This window comes from Patiria miniata, unplaced genomic scaffold (genome assembly GCF_015706575.1).
Source record: "Patiria miniata isolate m_02_andy unplaced genomic scaffold, ASM1570657v1 HiC_scaffold_5, whole genome shotgun sequence".
In the NCBI taxonomy this organism is placed as follows: Eukaryota; Metazoa; Echinodermata; class Asteroidea; order Valvatida; family Asterinidae; genus Patiria; species Patiria miniata.
This window is the reverse complement of record NW_024037072.1, coordinates 22545211-22568940: the sequence shown is the minus strand read 5'-3', so window position 1 is coordinate 22568940 and position 23730 is coordinate 22545211. Positions and strand designations below refer to the sequence as shown.

The following is a 23730-nucleotide window of genomic DNA, read 5'->3' as shown; positions in this document are numbered from 1 at the left end:
CCAGTTTATTCAAAACTGGTTTAGAAAGTTAAGTCAAGACAAAAACTTTGTCTGTGTCCACACCACCTTTAAAGATTTGTTTGACCGACCAGGCAACTTTATCCACATTTCTTGTGTTTTTCATTCTTATTCTCTGTGTCTAGTTTCATGGAACTATTGACCCAGTATGAGGCAGTCTCCTTCGGTGATCCCCTGTTCGCTCACTTTGTGCTCTTGCCGATGCAGCAGAGATTCAGCGTAGGGATACGCAAAGCTCTGTGGTGTGAACACGCTGACGCGCTCAGGGCTCTCAACCTTCCCGTCTCGCAGGTAATCTGGATGGATTGTCCATGGGGTGTGTTATCCGGTCCGTAAGTGAATGCGTCATACATACCCGCACGCACCACTGATTACTTGGGCCCATTGGCTAAACTTGCCACTTTGCACAACTTCGGTTCCAATGGTTCCAATGATTTTTCAATGCTACTCCGTCTGTAGTGGGCATGGTTTAGGTTGAAATGACTTCACACTTGAAAAGTGCACAGCACTTCATGACCACTCAGGAAAGCTCTGGTGGGAGAGACACACTGCATACACTCACTGGTTCGTGCATGTATTGCGCGAAATATGCAGAACTAAATTTATTCTGAATGTGCACAAATACATTTATAGCCTCTCAGCACACGTCTACCTAAACAATCTCCTCACCTTCTATCACCGCGACAGCCGACTCCGTAAACTACAAGACTCAACAACACTTACCACCCCCATATGTAACAAATCGATCGGCCAGGGTGCCTTTGGTTATTCTGGCCCCCATCTGTGGAACAAGCTCCCTCAAGAAATCCACCATTCTGACTCAGTGACTACATTTCAGAAACTTTTGAAGACAGAACTATTCAGAGCTCATTAATTCATTAATTTTATGTAATATTTTTGTCAAGCGCCTTGATCTACATGTATGTAGCTTTGTTAGGATATGTGCGCTTTATAAGAACCTGCTATTATTATTATTATGAGCTTTAGGCGCTAACAGAAATGCGTGCAGGAGTCCCTTATAGCGGTCCTTCCAAATTGTCTCTTGGAAACCGTTGAGGTGTACATGTGCACAGAGTCCATCGACTCTGTACCTGTTGAGTTTGCTGTGCAGATTACTCACGAGAGCCATTGGAGCACACATTGCTTTGATGCACTGGTTTGCTTGCTCATATGGTGCAGGGGTATCCACAACTCATTTTGAACTGCTGAGTTGTCTTTATAGGTCAATCAAAAGTCATCCAGGCAAAAGTCAAGTGACAAGCTGTTTTAAATGAACTGTGGCAAAGATATTCCTTTGTCTTTGTTCATCCACTGTTGTCCAGGATCTGAGACCTAAACAATAACGCTTTATTATGTAGTGTATATTATTGTAGATGTATTGTCAACGGTATTTGCATTCAAACATTTTTTAACAGCTGATCTTGCCGATTGAGAACTACCTGTATCCCCGGGAAACCAACCTAGAGCTCTTGACGATCTACATGAGCTCGCTCATCAACGGCGTGGTCAGGCAGCCATGGTCCCCAATCATGTATCTCATGGCACTCCATCACCTGACTGGATTTCTCTTCAGTGGAACCAGTTCAGACCAGAGTGAAGCGGTTCGTGCCAGACTCAAGCTGCTCAGGCAGGTGCTGGCTGTCAAGGACCAGGTAGGGAAACTGGGAGTAAGACTTTGGACATTATGAACTCTGTGCAGAGAAGGCAGTTGGCACAGTGCTCCAGATTTCAGGACACACTGTGTAGCCAAGTAATTTGGATGTGCCTAACATTAAAAAGTCCTGAAACTTATCAAATCAATGTATCTGAAATACTTGAAAGTGATGTCCTTGTGTCCCTTAGCAAGGTATTTTGCTGTAATTACTTCTCTTCAATTTAGTATGAGGAGATGATTTCAACTATTTTCCCCTCCCCCCCCCCCTTTCAGCCGCTGAAAAATTTACGATACTAGTAAAATGGGGCCCCCAAAATAGAAATAAAATATTGACTCAAACTTCCTAAATTTATTCTAAAATTGCCTTAGAATGGGGGAGGGGGCAGATATCCCTGGACCCCTTATAGCAGAGGTACGCCTCCATCTCCATGCTTTCCCTGAAAGCTAGATCCGCCCCTGTATTCTAGATCCGCCCCTGTATTCACTATGCCACATTGCCTGTTGACTATTTGTTCAGCTGAATTGTAATGGAATTGGTATTTTCAGACTCATTGTTCTTAAGGGGGCCAAAACCTACATCTACATTTCAAAATGTTTCTGTTATTTTGTGAAAATGTCTTACAAGATTTAATTTATTTCTAATTATTTTCTGTCGTAACGTTTTTCTACATCAGTTGATACTGAACCACCTTACATGCTACCAAGGTCCTGATGTCTCATCACCCCACGGATTCAGTCTTTATCCTTCCATCCCACCGGAGAGAGCTGCTATCTTGGAAGCTGCACAGAAGAGGTAGCACATGGCCACGGATTGCATGGGTAAGTTCAGTTGTTATTTACATGTGGGTCATTCTTTAAATTTGGGGTCATTCTTTTTTCCTGTCCTTGTTACATCTGACATCTACGATTTTATGATTCTGATGCATCCTTAATGTAGTCGTCCTCCAATAGCAAGCTACTTACCCAACAAATAGAAGATTGTCTGAATTCATTCTTAATGTCTTGAATGGCAAATTACAAAGTACCAAGGTAATGGGGACAGGAAAAGAAATGTTACACTTAAGACACTAAATTTAAAGAATGACCTATTTACAGCTGACGTATTAGCTCTGTCTGATTGAATTCACACTAATTGACAATGGTAAGAACCTAGTTAACAGTTTGGGACCAGTCGACCTGGGTTGGTTTCAACGCTTGTTATCAATAGCCACGCGAATCACAATTAAGAAGCCAGCAGTCTTGCAGTTGAGTATTTTTTTCCCGAGTACCAAGTACTGATGAGTATTAAGGTTTACGAGTACGAGTATTTTTACTTCAAAGTACAAGTACAGGTCTCCGAGAACGAGTACTTGTACTTTCGAGTACGAGTACTTGTATCCCGAGTGCGAGTATGAGTACAAGTACTTCTATTTCTGAATACGGCCATACAGCAAATAGTTCATAACTTGCCCAGACCCAGTCAGACCAATATACAGACCCACTCACGGCTAGCTGTTACATGTGTTTGTCCGGACGTGCACAGAGGAAAATCAGGAAACTTTGATTTCTCCCCAAGCCAATCAACAACTTTAAACTGAAAGTATCGATAAAATCAGGCTGTGGTATTAAGTCAAGCTATACCATTTTTTTTTTAGAGTAATGCTATTCGAGTATGAGTACTTTGCTGCCCGAGTACGAGTACCGTCATTTCGAGTACGAGTACTTTGACACTCGAGTACGAATACTCGAAAAAACGTACTCGAGTAGTACTTGAGTACGAGTACCGAGTACACAATAATACAATACTGGAAGCCAGGAGCGAGAGGTTTTGAGTTTTAACAGTCATGCTAGTTCCAAATGTTTGCACTACAAGTTCAGCATGCAGGTGCTCAACATACGTCACATACCAACCATGAGTGGATAACTGGTCCATGATCGTACTTTTTCTCAAGTTTGCTTCGTTCTTCATTGCGAATGTAAGAGAAACTTGGTGCATCTTTGATGCACAGTGGAAAGGTACTGTGGTTATGAGTTCATACATACATGTAATTTTGGTGTAATTCTTGCCTTCTGCTGAGATCCCATAAAATGACAACAAAAATCCTGGTAACTTGTCGGCACAGTTGCAAGAATCCTTATCTGTGCAGATTTTAGGCAAAAATTCACTTGGTGAATTTGTAATGAAACTATCAAATTTTTTCATTTTAAATTGTGATAATTTTTTTTCTAGAGATTATCTTACTTGATTTTAGTGTCTGGTTGATAAGGCTATGCTTTGAATTAATCAGTTGTCTTGCATCCAACATAATCATTGCTGAAAGTCATTTCACTGATTCATTCATTCATTCATTCAAATTGGTTTATTATAAAAGTATCGCAAGTCACAGCCAAGGCTGAATTGAACATGATTTACAATATAAAAAAACGCTATAATTACAATATACAAATACAATATGTTTTTGCGGGGAAATAGTGAAAACTAATGACCCCGAGGTGTTGGATGATTGGCTCAATCATCCAACACCGAGGGATCATTTGTTTTCACTATTTCCCCGCAAAAACATATTGTATTTGTTTTACTATTCCTCAAAAATCTTCATCAGGCAGCTGCGGTAATTCATTGGTCCATTCCACCATGTTTTTGATCGTTTTTGACAGAATAGAAAGTTAATTTTGTGTCATTTAATAACTTTAACATGAACACAAAACACTGGATTTAGTATTATTGTGTAAAATTTCACCCATTTCCTCCTTGGTTACAATAGCAAAAAGCGAGCACCACCGGTCGCCATCTTGATGTATGCCGTAATAGATTGGCACAACTGTCCTCAATGGCAATCTCCACGGTACGCATGTAAACCGCATACATCGTTGGTAAAGAGATAACAGAGTACTGGAACAAATCTAAGGCTGCGACTCAGGTGTGTGATAGTACTTCCCTGGTTTTTGCGCGTCATGCGCGCGTACGAAGATGCTGGGAAATAGTAAAAACTTTCACACGGTTGAGTTGCTGGAATGGACCAATGGAATGCCGCGTTTGCCTGATGAATATTTATGAGGTATAGTAATAAATACTACAACATAACAACGAATATGATATAAATATTAAAATATTCCAGATAAAACTTACATAACACATCACAAGACGAAGACAATAAAAACACAGTAAAATAAGTAGTGCCCCTAATCTGTTTCTTAGGATTTAAAACGTGAATTTGTTTTGGGCAGACTTTAATGTTTACAATGTACGTTCCTATTTTGATAGAATTTTGTATCATGAAATGTAAATTTTTATGTTCTTCATTGGGAAAACCCGAACTCCGAAATTGCCCATGTCAAATTTTCCAATCGCCTGCTTTGAAGTTGGTCAACGATGTATATTCATCCAACATGTAGGGTGAATAATACATTGTGTTCTCGGTACCCTGAATAATTCAAACATGTTGGTCGTAAGAAGGATTCCATGTCCGTTGTGCCCGCGGTGGTGATTTCCGTAGCCCTTCTTTTCTGTCTGGTGACGTCAGTAAATTCATCATGAATTCCAGTCTTGGGCGCAATCCGCATTAAGTTGCAACTGAGGATTAATCCATTTGGTGTGTTATTTGTATTACGCTAAGTGAAATCCTCTTTGAATTGTGTTCATAGTTGGCAACAAAATCAGTTTTGGTTGCATTGTGGAAAGATTCCTACACTGTCTGTAAAATATCCTATAAACTTTTTTTTTTCAGTTTAATACACATGCTGAGGTCTTTTTACCCATTTAAAACCACGTAGGATCATTTACAGTTACCTGGAGAAGTACCTTCTGATTTAATGACAGAAACGTTGCTCGAAGTGAAGATACATGTAGGATGGTATCAAATACCCTATAAATTTGTTCGACCTGAAATGATATCGTGTGGAAGAAAGCAATCATTGAAAGTGGTTTCACAATAGGGTGCCCATTGGCACACAATTTTTGTGTCTATACATGTATGTTAGCAATGGAATCCAGTTGATTATGAGACCCAAAAAGTTGTGCGTACGTTTTGTCTGTTTTCTCAAACTGTGTAGTATTATCTGAGCTGAAACCTTAAACAAGTTAGTTTTAACCCTAACTCCCTAGCATGATTTACTAGGAACCATACCCATACTGGCAACTTCCAACACCATATGGGAAACTGCACACACATATTTCTGACTTTAATTCTGGATGTGTGTCAACCCAATGTACAAGACTGTCAGTTTAGGGGTCCTGTACCCATCCTGACAGATTCCAACAAAACATACCGTTCGGGTTTGATGGGTTGAGTTCTGTTAGGGTTAATGCACCGTACTAAAGATTTTGAGCAATTTCTTTGCCTCAAATGAAAAAAAAAATTGCACCAACAGCAAATGGTCCTACATGTACGTTATTGTAAGTCTTTTAATCCCTAATGAAATACCATATACGGACACACTTTAAAACCTAAAAACATTTAAACAGTGATAGCTATCATCACTACGTGCATATTTGTGTGCTGTGGTCATACGTGTAGAGTGATGTCAACTTTAAATGTACATGTGTTAACAAAAAGTTCTTTTTTAACCAAAGTTGTTAAGAACATTTCATGCAGACTCTCTTGTATAATCCCCTGAACGGATTTCAAGTGTTTTGAAATCCCCGCAACTGTTTAAATCTTCAACATTTTAATTGTCTGCAGTTTTATAACGGAATTTATATTTTTGAAACTGTATTATAACTTTATATAATTTGTCAATCAATATTTCTTATGTGGACACGTCCAGAAGTTTTCAGAAAGTCAGTTACATTCTATTGTAGAAATCTTGCAGTTCAAGAGAAATAAATGTTTAAATTCTGAGAAATTCAATCGTAAAATTTCAGGTTCGTTTTTTCAGATATTCTGCTGTAGGTATGATGTAGAGGGAAAAAGGAAAAAAATAATTGAGAAATAAATATCATGTACATGTACACATTTTTTTTTTAAGTGTATGTGAGTCCTAGAGGTAAAAGTTTTATCATACATACATGTAGTACTGGTTAATAATGTACATGTATTTGTGCAAAATTACTTGGGAAAAATCTGTGCGTCTGAATTCATTGAATTATAAATGAGTACAAGAAGACAACATACATGTTTGTATTAGCATGTTAGCCTCAAGCTCTTGATGAAAAAAATTGAACGGCTTACCACCGCACCGCAGAAAACTGGATCAGCATCAATATTATCCAGGGCAGTCTGGCTTGTGGCCTGCTGGCGTTGGCATGTTTGTCTGTCTGTAGGTTTAGGCCACTCCATCTTCTCTAGCCCTCCCCCCCCCCCCACCCCCACATCTCTATGGAACGCCAAAGCTGCCTTCAGTCATACCACTTGCTTTGTGAATCACCTTGTGTTTGGCAAATTCATCATTCTAGTTAGCAAATTCATTATCCCATGCCAACGAAAATCATCATACAGCGAATTCATCAATTTACATGTGTGCTAAACGCAGTTTTGCCAAATAGGCAGATGAATATGCCAAATGGAATGATGAATTGGCCGAATGTAACGATGAATTTGCCAAATGTGACGATGAATTTGCCAAATGTAACAATGAATTTGCCAAGTGGAAAGATGCATAATGCCGAATGGGAATATGAAATTTGCCGAATGAATTGATGAATTTGCCAAATGAATTGATAAATTTGTCAAATGAATTGATGAATTTGTCAAATGAAACAATGAAATTGCGGAATGGAACATTCAATTTTTCAAAAGGAACGATGAATTTGCTGAACGGAATGAAGTATTTGCCAAATGAAACGATGGATTCACTGAATGAAATATCAATTTGCCAGAATGGAAAGTTGATTTGCCGAATGGAATAAACAATTTGCCGAATGGTATGAACAATGTGCCAAATAAAATGAACATTTGAAGGCAGCTTTGGCGCTCCATACTTCTCCCCCTTAAGCTCAATATGACTCACGTTCACACCTCCGCAGCTTTGGCCAGCCTTGTACGTACTTCACACTTCAATCAATCGGCTCACAGAGATTTCATCAATTCTGTCAGGCCCTTCTGGCCACTCATTAGGAGAAATCTTTAAGATGGTGAGATTAAAATGTTGTCTTAAGGGGGCCTACATGTACGTTTGTGAATTAGACCAAGCCTGCATTCGTGTACGTGTGTCAAGATTTGTTGTTGAAGCCCTGCATGTGTTATGCAAAGCTATCTGTAATTTGCATATTGGTTTATAGTTTTAAAGATCAAAAACGCTGAGAAGCGTAGGCCTATCACTTACAATAAACTATTTCTGCTTACAAAATAAACATTACTGTTGTCAATTAAAGATTTATATACTTGCAGTGTACATAAAATTAGTAGCAAGCATATCATGAATCTCATTAGAATGGATGGATATGTGCTTCAATATACATGTACATCTGATCGTATTTCCAAAATGTGGATTATAAAGTTTTTAGTTAAATTTATTATAAAGTTTTTTAGATTTTATAACTATTTTTCTGATTTTGTTCAAATGATTTTGAATGGAAATGTTGGAATCGGTCAGATGCGTTCCCTTTATCCTTGATACTGTTTGAGTCTGCCTGGACAAAAAGGTCATAAGGTCAACTGAGGTCATAAGGTCAACAGAAGATCATTGCACCTGCCACATTAACAGACCTTAAAACTGTGATACTCTCGCCGGGTATTGATTAGAGAAGATATTTTAATTGGTGAAGAGAACGTCTGCCCCTGAACCATATTGCAATTGCTTCTAATTATCATAGCATGCCTTTAAATTCTTCCAGGATTAATAAGATACAAATTTAATTATTAGAACTATTTTTGTGTGCGTCACGTATTAGATTGAAGGAGTGTTTTTCAGTGACAGTTACAGACAACCCTTGAACATGTGGAAATCACATCTATATGTATATTTATATATATCACATTTCTAATTAAAACCCTACTGACTGGCTTTCTTACTGGCTGACTCAGTCAGAAAGGCATCTGTCCGCTAACAGGCATTTTTACAGAGCATATGTTGTTGTGATCTTGTCAGTCTGTTGGTCATTGCACTTTTCAAAGAAACACCAGTACGTCATCATAGCAGATGCAGTTTGCAAATGCCGATCTTATACACTTATTACAAAAAACTGCTACAATGAAAACTTTGTAATCATTTCTTTGATTGGAAGGGGTGGGAGGGGAGACACCATTTGACTTTTGGCGGCACTGTTCAAAACAAAATCTCTTGGACGTTATCTGCCAATACATGTGGCACTGTTTGTTGTGGCATATATTGATGACAGACACACAATTTTGCTGTTGAGACAATGATGTTTTCAGGGGGAAAAAAATCAATTTGTTGTGGCACATATTGATGACAGACACTCGATTTTGCTGTTGAGACAATGATGTTTGCAGGGAAAAAATATCAATAGGGGTTTGACACCCCCACACCCTTCCTCTAGCCACACCCCTCCTCTAGCCATGCCCCTGTTGGACAAGCACTTGTTCATTTGCCGACCTAGACAGAAATGCTGAATGAGAAAAATTAGTGGGGGTGTGTCAACCCCTTCCTCCCCCTCCACCCCAATCCACATTCGCTATTTGTATAAGCCAACCTATGGCCCTTCTTAAAACTCCGTTCATTTCTAAACCCCCACTCCCTGTTGAGTGCTCATGAAAACCTTTTGAGTACGTTTCCAATGCAGTTGCCATCATGCATCAAGTCACAAAACAATGGCATCATTTGAAAGCAAGCACAACCACAACCAGCAACCTTTTCTCCCATGTCAAATTGTGGCTTTGTTGCCCAAACAACTTTGGATTGCATCTGTCAAGTTTCGATGTAAACATGGATGAACTTATTACTTTTAACTTTACTTGTGATGTAGGAACTTGGGTTTTATTCAGATTCAAGTCCAGCTTATCAATAGAGAGGTATTAAAGTTAAATGCCTTTTGCCCAGCGCGTAGAGCAATGCGTACTTGAAGCTTCATATTCAAGATCATGTACACAGTAAAGAATTGAAGCAGGCATTTCACTGAATCCGTGTACGCAAACCTTTTTAAAGACTTTCAGTAGTACCGGTACCTCTGTTGATTGAGGTACAGTAATCTTCTCAAGTCTATTGATTATGACAGAAGATTATGAGACCTCAACTAGAACTTCTTCATCACTCTTTAACCTTTTTTCGTACTTGAGAAATGAAGAACGTTTTACCGCCGTTCTGTCACATTAAAAGGAACACCAAAATAACTCGATTGGCCTTTTGTAGGGCAAGCCAGCAGTTGTCCATGTATTTTGATGATGTGAAATTCAAAATAGTACAAGGAATGCATCTTTACAGTTAAAATTTGACTAAGCGTGTCCCTCTCTGTTTGGTCAAATAAAATAAATCGTCAAAAACAGTGTAAAGTGCCCGCCAACTGTATTTTCACTTTCTATCTTCTTGTGTTGACATTAAACGGAAATGCAGCCACTGACACGGTAAATAAAAATCACAGACAATCACCCTCTGTACTTCGGTGAAGGTCAGGCTGAATTAATTCCTTTGATGTAGTGAGAAAGACCGGTGTGAAATTCCTCCTTCCCAAAGACTAACGTCTGTTTTTGTGCTCGTTCATGCTTGTACCGTATCATGACTGATCAAATAAAGAACAAACCCAGACACTAACAAGATTATATTTTTACTTCATGATGACTTCTTGAATGCATTAACATTGCTTGTGTTTTGCCCACAACAAGTGTAGGGCTGTTCATTTTCAAATAATTTAGCTTTTGATTATTCTAACTTGGAGTTGATTGAGTATTCGAAATGTGCTGATCAAATTAAACATGCGCCAGTCTTAACTGGCTGCTGATCGGAATTTGCATATATGCCTGTACCTGTCAAAAAATTGACAAAGAGCTTATTTGAAGAATTAAAAGCACAGGTAACAGAATGGCTGATATTTGACCAAGTTTAAAGAAGAAATTTGAGCTTTATGTAGTATTCCTCATGGAAGCGTTTACATCATTCGTTAAAATGGCTTCGACAAAAGTGTGGCATTTAACAAGCAATAAAACCATGCAACTTATTGCACGGATTAAAATTACATCATGAACCTTTTTCATCATCTTCTTGAGACTACATACATTTTTCTGAATATTTGAATGAAAAAAAATGCTTTTGGGATTTTCAGTTGATGATCGAATATTCGAATATCTGGAATATGTACCAGCCCTACCCACATCTTGCTCTTATGTACGTAGGTCTTGCTTGTGTATTATATTATTTGGTATATTATTTGGTAAGGTATTAGTTTTATATTATTTGGTATGTTAAGAACTGAAAACTGAAGTTATCGTAATATTGCACATACCATAAGGATATAAGCTGTTTGAAAAGTTTAATTTTTGCAATGTTTAGAACGTGCCATTTAATGGCTGTCATTTTTTGTTTTGATGTTATAATAATCAAAATTTTATAATTTTCTCAATCTTCATCAGAAACTTTTTATTTTGTCTACAACTAGATGTACTGTTTGTACAGAAAAAAAGGCGTCGGAATTAATGATTTAACAGGTTCTGAAACACATTTCTACACAAATTAGGTTTCAAGAAGCTTGTCCATATCCTGACTGGTGGCTGTTCGATAAAACTGGTTTGTTTGTTTGTTTGTTTGTTTTTGACAGTATATTTGAATGCTGTTAGTACTCTCGTCCAAAAAATGATGATGAAATATTCGCAGCTTGTACCATTCAGGCAAGCACCTTTTTCTCAGATCAGCTGACTTTCTCTTTGTTTCACTTCACACTTACATACATGCACATCAAATATATAAAATTAAGGTAGCACTTTAAATGAATAACTGGAATGAACGTTTGCATTAGCTTTCATAGCAACAGCTACTTCATCAGATGCAATCAAGAGGGGCATCATCATTCAGGGTAAATACATGTACCCAATATGAACCTTGTATGATGATGCCCCTCTTCATTGCATCTGATGAAGTACAGTGTAGTTGTTGCTACGAAAGCTTATAAATGCAAACTTTCATTCCAGTTAGTCATTTAAAGTGCTACCTTACTTTCATATATTTGATTTTGCCTGACTAACACGACTGCCGACCACTTATAGTTCATACATGTACATGTATGCCATTATTGGGAAACAAAATTGGAGGGAAAAAACACTGTATAAAAGTCTTGTCAAGCTTGGAATTTCCTCTTTTCTTTTTTTTTTTTTTTTGCTACTCTAGCTTGTTGCATTCCTGAATATTCTTTTCTGTCCTGCTGGAAAACAAATTCTTCAGATACCACTTTCACAGCACTACTCGTGTTATTCCATATTTTTCCGTTCAAGAAAGCAACACCAGTGCTTAACCCAAACGCTGTATAGATCTGTCATTTGCCAATCAGAGAAGGAACAGCAGCGTGGCTTCCCGAGTTGACATACAGACCAAACCCCGGCAGATTGTAATCGTGATATCACCAGACGTTGGCTGTCGTGGTATTTTCATTACTGTCAACGTGGCATTTGCGTTGGATGGTTAATCTTCTCTGGCCCTTTGCTGATGATGCTGAATTTCTGCATATATAACGCACTGAAGTGGGTTTAGGAAGGAGAATCGTGCTGATGTTTCTCTAATCTTTGTTTACACTGTGACTTGGAGTTCATATTCTTACATTGGTGGGGATGCATTTTTGACAGTTGTAATAAGTTTTAGTCATTTTTTACATGGCATTTTTTATTTTTACTGACCATCTTGGAAGATGCTAAATGTATTATAAAACTATTACATTTCATCATGCAGCTTAGTAGAGCACTGGAGCTTGTAGTCCAGTGATCCGAGGTTCTGGTCCTGCATCAGTCAAATTTTCTTCACCTTTGTAACCATTGCTTTTAAGTTGAACCTTTTGTTACCAATGATGTGAAATCCACTTGGAGGTTGGAGAAATCGGCAGGATAGAGTCAAGTACAGCTGAGTGACCATTACTATGTACATGTACATGGGGCTTGGTAGTCCTTGACAATTGAAGCGCAAAAAAAGTGTCATTAGATTCCTTCACATTGGTGGATGTTCATGGATTCAGCAGGATTCCCACAGTCGCAGAAAACTCCTGGAAACTCCTGGAATTTACAGCTGTCATTGAAAGTCTTGAAAAAGTCATTGAATTTTGTTGTTTTACAAGGATTCATGGAAAAGTCATAGCATTTCGTCAAATTCTGCATAACCAATAGGTGATAATGCGTAACATTTAGCTATTACAGTTTTCCAGTTTGCATTCTGGTTTTACTGCCTCTTTGTGCCTAATCATGTACTTCAAGATCCAGAATTGCTGTAGTGCATGTGCTTAATTTACTGTCCTAGTTGCACACAAGGCACTATCAGGTAGCGTTCATCATTTGTAATTTGTGCATTATGTTCATTTGAAGCAACAAAAGTACTCAAAATCTAAAGATGGGTGCTGAAAACATTATTCTAGGATCTCGATTTCAAATCAAAAGTTGCCGAGTCACGTGTTGAATTTGGCATAATTCATTGTTCGAGACACGTTCTCAATGAGTCAATTGCAGCTACGCGATGTCGCGCACTGAACCGACGAATTGTAGCGCTACTGGTACAAATGGTACTACCGGTACAAATGGAAAGTTCCAACAAAAAATCGTCTTTCGACGCATTGTTAGAAAGGCCTTCTTTTCATTGATTTTGTCTAGGAAGATTCAGGGAAAAGTCCGGGAATTTCATTTTAAAGTTTCTGTGGGAAGCCTGATTCAGGAAGGGCACTGATCTGTCAATTTAGTCGTTAGTGGTTCTTAATTGGATGCCAATTGCAATTTGCAGTAGCTGTCTCCATATATTCTGTTGCCACAGATAAAAATGAGATTAACTTATCGTGTGACCTCATTCCTCAACCCCCCACCCCCCCACCCCCCCAAATTAATCGTATATATTCTGTAAGTATTTCTCATCATGATCCTTTGCCATCAAGCAGTGTGCCCATTATGCGTTACATCCAACAACACAAATTGTCCAAATTGCATAGCTTAGATTGAGTTACCCTCACGACAGATAATTTTTTTCAAAGAGTACTAAAATAATTGTGTTTAATCAGGCTTTAACTTTGGCTACCTGACCAGAATTAGGCCTACTGATTTAAGAATTTGGCTCGCGACCGGCATGATTGAGTTGGAGGAATTTCATCGGAGCGGAGCTGATCCGATCCGATTGGGATGCTGAAGAAGATGCATGGCTTAATGTTAATGAACGGACAGGCCCGCAGAGTTGTGAGCATGAGGAGTATATTGATAGTGGTGAAGTACCATGGGTTCTACCCGGGAGGTATAATAAGCAGACTTGCTGAGAGACTGTGGTTTGTGTTTGGAAAAGGTTTGCCCAGACATGTCTGATGCTGATATGGCAGACTTGGAACGGACTCCAAATAATTTAACATCAAAACTTTGCACTTAAACTAGCAACTATGCAACTATGTCCAATTTAATTTTTAAGTTGAACAAACAAGTTGACTCAGGCATATCTTTTGTGCGTTATCGACAGAAAAGCAACCCAAAAATAAACGCATATTTTCTGAGGGTTGAAAGCATCCAAAGTAGAAAACGGTATAGATATTCCATTTGAACATAGTAAAGAGCTGGGGTAGAGAAACTTTAACCCTAACTCCGTTGGCATTTTTGCTATGATGAAACCTCAATCCTGCACAATCCTTCAACTGCCTCCATGTTAAAATTGCATACAGCCTCAATCCTGCAAAAATCCTCTGTTATTTCTTGACTGTGGTCCTTGGAGGGGTGACCACTGCCTCAATCCTGCAAAATCCTCCAGCAATATCACTGTCAATATGTTGAGGCAGAGCCAGTAACATCTGGGAGCAGAGAGGGATTTCAAGTATAATGTAGGCTGAAATGTATGCACGGCTGAGCATAAACAACCCAAGATCCGGCCCAAGACCTTGAAACAGTGCATTTTCCAAAATCACCCACACATTTTTGCCATACAGCCTCAATCCTGCAAAATCCTACATTTTGCAAAGAGGATTTTGTTAGGATTTGGGAAGGTTAGGGTTAATGTACCAAAATGGAACTTAATAAGTACAAGCACTTGAAGAAAACAGAAGGAAGCAAAATGAATGACAACTGGTCTCAGTAGGAAGTGTGAAGGAACTGCAAAGATGTAAACTAAGAAGAGCTGCTTGCAGACAGACCACTCGGATGAACAGAGAGAGAGAGACTGTGCAAGTACTTCAAGATATTACATTTCCACACTTGAACATGCGGCACACTGAAATGAGAGGCGTGTAGGGCTGTGCCTAATTTACCAAATAGTCAAATATTCGATCAGCAATCGAATATCCAAACAACATATTTTTTTGATTGAAATATTCAAAAAATGTGAGCGGTCTCAACAAGGTGATGGGAAATGTCCACAATATTATTCATGTGTCAATTAAGAGTGACGTCAAACAATTGTTTATTTCTTGGATCTCATAGTTTGCTTTTCATTTATAATCACTCTTGGAGGATGACTGCATTAACAATAATAAATTGTGGGGCGCTGTGGTCCAATGGTTACGGTATTCGACTCGTGTGCCGTGGTACATGGGTTGGAATCCTGACCGTGGGAACATGGTGCTTGTGCTCTTGAGCAAGGCACTTTACCAGTATTGCTTTGTCCTTCGGATGGGACTAGGTCCCGTGTGTTGTGTAATGCACGTTAAAGAACCCAGTAACTCTCATCGCTAAGAGAAGGGGTTTGCCCCTGTGTTTCTGGCAGTGGCTGCAATATGCGCCGCAGCACCTTGTAAACCCTTACAAGGTGCTACATAATGGGTCTCATATTCCTCATAAACTTTATTTACCTTTCTTTAATAATTGACATAATTTCCAGTGCCTTTCTTTAATAATTGACATAATTTCCAGTGCCTTGAGTACCTAATTGTTGGTAGATACGTGCGCTATATAAGACTTACAGATGTAACTGGGAAAGGAACAAAGTGGACCCCAAATTAATAGAATGACCCAATTGCAAACACGGATTCAATTTTGCGCAAAGATTTTTATTTTTTTATTTCAGGTAACTACATGTTATTCGAGAATGTACCTTCCCTTTCCCTCCATATATCACATTACAGCAACCTAAGCTTATCCTTACATGAATGCAATTAATGCAGGCCACTTTTCCCTTCAAGCACAAGTCCAGATGTAATTACGTGCGTACATGTATACATGTAGGCCAGCCTCCCTACTGTCCTTATGTTACACATTAAGTCTGCCATTCCACAAACAACACTTCTGACATGAATAAAGCCGACTTGCATGGACCGTACTCCTGCCTGTTTTCTCAGCATGAAAAGAAACTGCCACTTTACATCAGCGCGTCGGTAGGATTTTACTTTATTTGTCCTGGAGGTTGGAGCAAGTTGATGCAAGTTATCAACCCCTGGCACTTCAACTCTTCACATTTTAAGCTCTTGGACTTGTTGAGGGGGAACACATTTGTCTGTGATTTTGCCCATTGGGAGGAGTTTAAAGATGTGTTCCCCATGGTATTTTAAGTTTCCCCCCGAAAAAAATTTTTTTTTTTTTTATTTCCTATTTTCCAACCAATATATTTACTTTTAAATCAGACATCAAACGAAAAAATTCCACATACATTTATTTATTGAGGTAAATTCACATTATTTGTGACCCGACAATACATTGGTTCAAGCAGGGCAGGTTCATTTGTGAGCAGCATTTAAGCCTCTTGTAGAGGGTTGCAGACACCCAAAATTGGGGGGGGGGGAGAAGTGGGTTTTTTGGGGGGAGCGGTATTTTTTACATATAATTTTAAAATTTGTTAGGTTAATAAAATCTATTTTTTTAGGAGCCTGGGGTATGAATCTTTAAGTTTAAGCTCTTTCACTTTTTGAAGGGAAAAACATTTGTCTGCCGTTTCAGCCGTTGGGAAGAGTTTTAAGCCGGGGTCATTTTCAGGTTTTGTTTGATATAATCTGGACTCATACCTAGGGACTGGTAAACAAGATTCATTGGTTCCCTGTATCCCTCTGGGGGATGGGTGCGCCTTGACAGGTTGACGTCAGTAAACTTGTGTTATGCGAAACTGTTAGAAATCAAAGTATTGTCAGCACGTCAAAGTATATCAGATTGCTGTTAACTCTGCCCTCAAACATTTTCTAAAAATTTTCCATGAGAAATATGGCACTTGTGTACTTCTGTACTTTAAAGCTACAGTCCATCATTTGCAGCCATCCAAAAAGTAACTGACGTAATCATTGTTGAAAAACATACTTGGTTGAAAGATAGTAAGGGGACTAAACTCCCTGTGAAATTATTCTTTATGGCAAGCTGTCATTTTGAAGAAATCAACGACGCACATGCGCGTGCGGTTTCTATAATTCGTCAGATCAGTCCGCGACATCGCGTAGCTGCAATCAGCTCAATGAGAACGTGTCTCGGACTCTGAATTCAGGCCCAATTCATAACATGATTCAGCAACTTTTGATTTGAAATCGAGATCCTAGAATGCTGTTTTTCTTGGAATATACACCTGAAACTGAGCTGAAATTTCATCAGGTTAGTTGTTCAGCACCCTTCTTTAGATTTTGAGCACGTTTGTTGCTTCAAACGAACAAAATGCACAAATTACAAATGATGAACTGTACCTTTAAAAATGCATGCACTTTTGCTCATTGTTACATGCTGAAATGATATATCTTTTGATTCCAGAACAATCCTTTTCCCCATTTTTGTTCATTCAAGGTTGTGATATATTTTTGAAAAAAAGTACAGTGTGTTACAGGCTTCCTCTTCATATTGACATTAAAAATATACTCTAAATATTTAAAAAAGCCTTGACATCAACTTATTTACAAATTACATGTAAAGCAAGTTTTGAGCCCACCAAAGGCTAGAAAATTGCATTCAGTTGCATCCACAGTTTACAAAATAAGACCATCTTGAACTTGAAAAATTAATAGGTTATTTTTACCAGCCACACAATTGATTTGTCCTAATCCATAATTATAGAAAACATCTTTAATGTCATTTAGCAGCATGTATTATCCAAAAATTGTAAAATTTAGAGGTAGCAATTTACTCCAATATTTCTGCCTCGCTCACTTCATTATGTCAACGAGTAGTCATTCTGTAATGAATATGTGAACTTAATTTCCGTGTCGCCGACAGCAGAAAACACATCCATTCTGTTGAGCACCAAATGACCAGAAAGACATCTGGCTGAGACCATTCTCTCCTGCTCTGATAAACAGCAACAAGCTTACCCTCCCCATTCATAATATCGACGCACTTCTTTTAGGAGGGTCCGCCCATTACCCCTTGGAGGGATACCCGAACAAAACCAAACTCCCTCCCGGACCGTGGCTAATTAGGAAAGGTTTGTGACACCTGAACTGGCTGACATTTAAACGAATCATTAAGAAACCACAATTAGTCTGGTGCGTCTTGAGTGTAATATTTCAATAAGCCATTTGCGTGTTAAATTTGAATAAAATCTGGAACGCTGACTTAATACAATGCTTTGCACGTTTTAACCTAGCATTCTCCCGACCAAAGAGACTGTTACTATATCACGTGATTCGGGGCAAGCCTTATGCTAGCAACCCCCAGCTCCGGCATGGTCTGGTGTCTTTGTGCCATTCTCACCCATTGTGAACGATGTATTGGTGCTGAGCGTCTCTTACGTAACTATGCAAGAGCTTGCCCCGAATCATGTGATTAGCAACAGTGTCTTTGGTCTGGAGAATTCACAGTTAAAATGTGCCAAGCATTCTGAGCAAGTCATTGTACCAGACGTTTTTCAAATGTAAATCCCAAAGGGTATAGGTTACACGCAAATGGCTTATTGATATCCTTGCTGAAGTGAAGAATTTTAACTGGGGGGTCTGTTTTATAATCGCATTATTCAAAATAAGGTCATCTTGAACTTGAAATATTGTTAAGTCATTTTTAAATACCAGCCAGACTAATGATCTTTCCTTATCCATAAATAGAAAACAGAAAACATCTTTAATATTATTTATAGCAGAATTATTATCAAAAATATGCAGTTCAGAAGTAGCAATTTACTTAAGCCGTCCTGCCTCACTCATTTTCATTATGTCAAAGAGTAGTCATTCTGTAATGTATATGTGAACTTAATTTCTGCATCACCAACAGTAGAAAATACATCCATTCTTTTGAGCAACAAATAACCAGAAAGTTACCTGGCTGAAACCATCCACTCCTCCTTTAATAAACAGCAACAAGCTTACCCTCCCCATTCATACTATCGACGCACTTCTTTTAGGAGGGTCGGCCCATTACCCCTTGGAGGGATACCCGAACAAAACCAAACTCCCTCCCGGACCGTGGCTAATTAGGAAAGGTTTGTGACACCTGAACTGGCTGACATTTAAACGAATCATTAAGAAACCACAATTAGTCTGGTGCCTCTTGAGTGTAATATTTCAATCAATATCCTTGCCAAAGTGAAGAATTTTAACTTGGGGGGTCTGTTTTATAATCGCTGTATTCAGAAAAATAAGTCTTTGTATTTTTGTTCCTTTTGCTATACTAGTGTTATTGATTAATCGTTGGAACCTTAAGAACTGAAGTTACCGAAGCCATTTAAAGTTGCATTCCCCGTGCTATTTTCAAGATAAATCCAGATATAAAGTTCAAGATAAAATTGCTTTTTTTTCTAGCAATATAAAAGTTATTCATTTTTGAATGAGACATCAACTGCAAACAATTGGCGCATGTTCAGTTTATTAGAGAATTATAACTGTTAATACAAATTTCGAACTACTTGTGGCCCGGCAATAACTCCATTCTCTCAGGATAGGCTGGTTCCCGCCCCACAATCATGACAATCAGTATCAATAAAGAAGAGCCAGTCTGCTCACAAGCGGATCTGTTTGTGCCCAAATTAAAACACTTTTTTTTTCAGAGGCTTTCAAAAAAGAGAAGTCCAAATAAGATAAAAAACCGTGGATTTATGTTTGGTTGGAATGAAACATTCAAGTTTAAACTTATTAAAAGAAAACTATTTAAAATGTATTGAAGAGTACAGGAAGTGGTGAACAAAACATTAAGTTACTGGAATTCAACTATTCATCATAAAAAAAATACATCGGTGAAGGGCAAAACCCATTATTCAATTTACTGGAATTCATCTTACTGTGGACCATGTTGTACCGTCCCCCAAAAAAGAAAAATAACAAGGATTTATTTTTGGGTGGAATGAAACATTCAAGTTGAAACTTATTAAGAGAAAAATATTTTCAATTTATTGAAGAGTATGGGGAAGTGTGGAACAAAACATTAAGTTACTGGAATTCAACTTCATAAAAAAATACTTCAGTGAAGGGCAAAACCCAATATTGAGTTTACTGGAATTCATCTTATTGTTGACGATGTTCATGATGTTTTACCGTCCCCTATACAGCCCCTCCCTTGTCTTCTAAGAAATGTTCATGTAGTTCCTTTTCTTCAGTGGTTGCATGATACATGTATTTGCCCTTTTGCCACATAGTTCAAATAGAAGTGCAATGGCATTCTGGTCTTGTTATGGGCACACAGTCCCTAGTCTGTAGCCTTCAGCACCTGTTGGATGTATTTCTTTTCAATGAATGCCAAGATTTCAGTGTGCAACTGGCAATTTTCAATGCAGCTCAGGAAATTTTGTATATTTGTGAACAATCAAGCATAAATATGTGAACATTTCAATACTCTGTCAGATTTGTTACTGGAGTCTCTGAGGTTTGGTTATAAGGATTAACCTTTATGGCCCAACATTTTTTTTCTTTTTCAGTTGGTGCCAAATTTCTGAACATTGACATTGAATCTTACTTTAATGGTACACAAGGGAACATGTGCCATATATCTTTTTTGGTTTAAGGCAACAAAATTGCTCTAAATCTTAAGAAGGGTGCATAAAACTAACTTGTTAAAGTTTCAGCTCAGGGTATACTATACTTTTTGAGAAAACAGAGCAAATGTAGTCGAAATTTTTGGGGTCTCGTAACTGGATTTGGTTGCTAATGCACGCACATAAAAACTGGTAAGAAGTTTTGTGCCATTACTTACATTTTTGGCTTTCTTAAAAAAAAACTGTTCCATTTTGAACTTGGATATGACATTAAAGACAAAAAAGTGTTCTCAAAAAATTACCTTTGATAAATTAAAAACTTTGGTGGAAGGAGCACTCGACTGAAAAGTTTCGCCAAATAAAATATTGCATTACGTGGACCTTGGTATATTTAGCGATGACGTCAGGTTAGATAAAGGTACTTTTTTTGTCCCATGGGCTGTCAGGCATGTCACTTTGCATCCTGCTGTAAAGTTATGTCAACAGTTGAGTTGCGTCATCAGTGTTCAACTTTCAAACAGAAGTTTAGATCACCAAAAGAATCTGTGGAAATGTATTTCATGTAAATCATCCTTGCATTTCCTGGAAACAGTCATTCACTATTCTGATGACAGATAAATTAAACACAACCTTCTTTTCTTAGATCCAGTCAATGATTGTCGATTTTTAGCTGCGGGATAGCAGCTCAAGAAATCATCATGTCTCTTCGTTAGTTAGTAACAAACGTTGACATTGTCTATTGCTCCTACATATTTTGACCGATTTCAACCAGACTTTGCCAAAAGTATCAGTAGCCCAGCCTCGACATGTCACATGACCAATCTGGGGTTAAAGGTCATCATGGGGTCACTGGGGACAAAAACCTGATTTATTTTTACTCAAAACACTACTCCTTCAGGAAGTTACATAGCACAATCACATGACTCATACATGAACATACATGAGCTTGTTTTTGTGAGTCATTAAAAAGAGAAACCTAAATAACAATAACTATCCTTCAATTTTTGTACAGAGAGAAAACAAAATCTGATGACAATATAATGTCATGGGAAGCTGATTTGGTGACAAAGCTATCTGAGCTTACTGCTTACGCATCAGACTACTGGCATTGAACTGCGGGTTTTCCCACGATTCAGCCTGATCACTGCTAAATAGTCAGAAATGTGTGCTTTGAATTGGAGAAAACCAGAGGCTTACGGGGTCACTTGGATGTCTGAATGACCTTTAACTTTAATGCGTTCGGCCTCATTGGTTATTTGTGTCTTAAAGTCTTAAACTTCACAACAGTATGAACTTCGTGCAAGAACAATAGATGGCACTTTATGACCACTTTCGAAAGTGGGAGGGACACACTAGTTTGCGCGCGCGTGTGATGCGAAGTGCGCACAACTTTTTTTATTCTGAATGTGCACAAACTTGTAGCGTCTTTACGTGAGTGCAGGCGCACCATCGGCAACATGTGGAAAGTCTCTCCCGTGATCTCTACCAACTCTCCGTTTGTAAATCTTTAGGGGGTACTTTTGTGCGCGGAGTCATATCAATGCCAGATTATATATATGAATGCAAAAGAAATTCTTGACTTGGACTCAAGACCCAGGACTTCTTTATACTATTCTGGCTTCTTACCCATTTGTATTAAGCATTGTAGCTTGTGAGTATGTTGCTATACTGCATTGAATACAAGCCAACTATTTAATGAGACGAGTGTGAAAGCAAGCTGAACCAATCAATAGCTAGTAGCTTCATGTGGTTTGACACTCAATTAATTTGTCAGTGTCTCTACTAAAATGGGCTGTCCGTTCAATTTCTTTAAGCTTCTTCACACTACCGTACATATTGCCTGCCTGTGATGAAATAAAAAAGGTCCCATTGAACATGGGTAGGCAAGGCATACAAGTCACACTTTTAATGGTGTGTACACAATGTACCAGGGTTGGCTGTACATTTTGGATTTTTTCACCTGGGTAGAACCTCTCAACCCTGGTCCCAACAAAATTTATAACCAGGGATTTTACCCTTGTAGAATGCCGGACCTTAACATCCATTTGGATTCTTGCCAGTGTTGTACTGGACTACTTAGTTTTCCAAATACGAGTGCGAGTACTTGTACTTCCGAGTACAAGTACAGGTCTCCGAGTACGAGTACTTGCACTTTCGAGTACGAGTACCAGTACGAGTACTTGTACTTCCGAGTATGAGTATGAGTGCGAGTACTTTATACAAACGAGGGGTTTGGAAAACGGCCTTGCTCCAATCACCCAAGTTAGTCGAACGATCATTTTGAGGAACACCTTGGCGTTTCACGTATAATATGATTGGCCATTTTGCCCACATACAGCAAATGGGTCATTGTGCGTATGGTCCAGGCCCAGTCAGACTGATACATACCCACTCACGGCTAGCTGTAAATTGTGTTTGTACGGACGTGTGCAGAGGAAAGTCAGGAGTCTTCGATTTCTTCACCAATCAACCTTTTCAAACTGAAAGTATCAATAAAATAAGGCCGTTTTTTTGTCAAGCTATACAGGTTTTTTTTTCTTTATTGAGTACGGCTATTCGAGTACGAGTACCTTGATGATCAAGTACAATTTTGGCATGTCGAGTACGAGTACTTTGCTGCCCGAGTACGAGTACCATCATGTCGAGTACGAGTCCGAGTACTCTAAAAATACATACCCGAGTAGTACTCGAGTGCAAGTACCGAGGACAAGTACAACACTGATTCTGGCTAATTAATGTGAAACTAACTTCATAATCATGGTTCCTGATATCTTGTGCTTGACCCGGATCCAATACGGAGATTTTGGATAGTGTAAAAGGCCCTTTTGATCTGCTCAAAGTGAATCTTGTGTGATGCCCCTGTACATAACTTGTTTCACTTTTTTTGTGGTCTTTCTTTCAGATCATGGCTGTCAGTAAAGTTGAAGAGTACTTTGTAGGTAAGTACATGTATTGCTTGTGATTCTTTACAAACATATTTACACTTGATGCTGGAATAATTACTGGCGCTATGATAAAGATTTGTACATAGCAATTGCACCCAAAGACAGTGCAAAGTGAGTTCAACACTGGCTGGGAGCCTAAATTAAAACTGGCCAAAGTAATGAAAAGTTTACTTTTTTTTATGCAAATACACAATTCAAAAGTAAATCCCCGTCCTTGTCATCCTGCAACATGCTCCCATGTACCCAAAAGGATTTGTATGAACTGGTTCTGAAAACAAGGTTTTCTCA

General features: G+C 38.5%; 1 protein-coding gene across 2 annotated transcripts in view; it reads left to right on the top strand.

Moving 5' to 3' along the window:
* Positions 1–23476, top strand: part of LOC119741207 (RNA polymerase II-associated protein 1-like) — a 102538-nt gene extending 79062 nt beyond the window's left edge. For both annotated transcript variants that reach the window (XM_038216939.1, XM_038216940.1), the window contains exons 26-29: positions 144–309; positions 1434–1670; positions 2347–2491; positions 23400–23476. In XM_038216939.1, coding sequence (XP_038072867.1) covers positions 144–309; positions 1434–1670; positions 2347–2469 — 526 coding nt within the window. In that variant the 3' untranslated portion in view covers positions 2470–2491; positions 23400–23476. The remainder of the gene's footprint in view (positions 1–143; positions 310–1433; positions 1671–2346; positions 2492–23399) is intronic.
* The last annotated feature ends 254 nt before the right edge of the window (positions 23477–23730 follow it).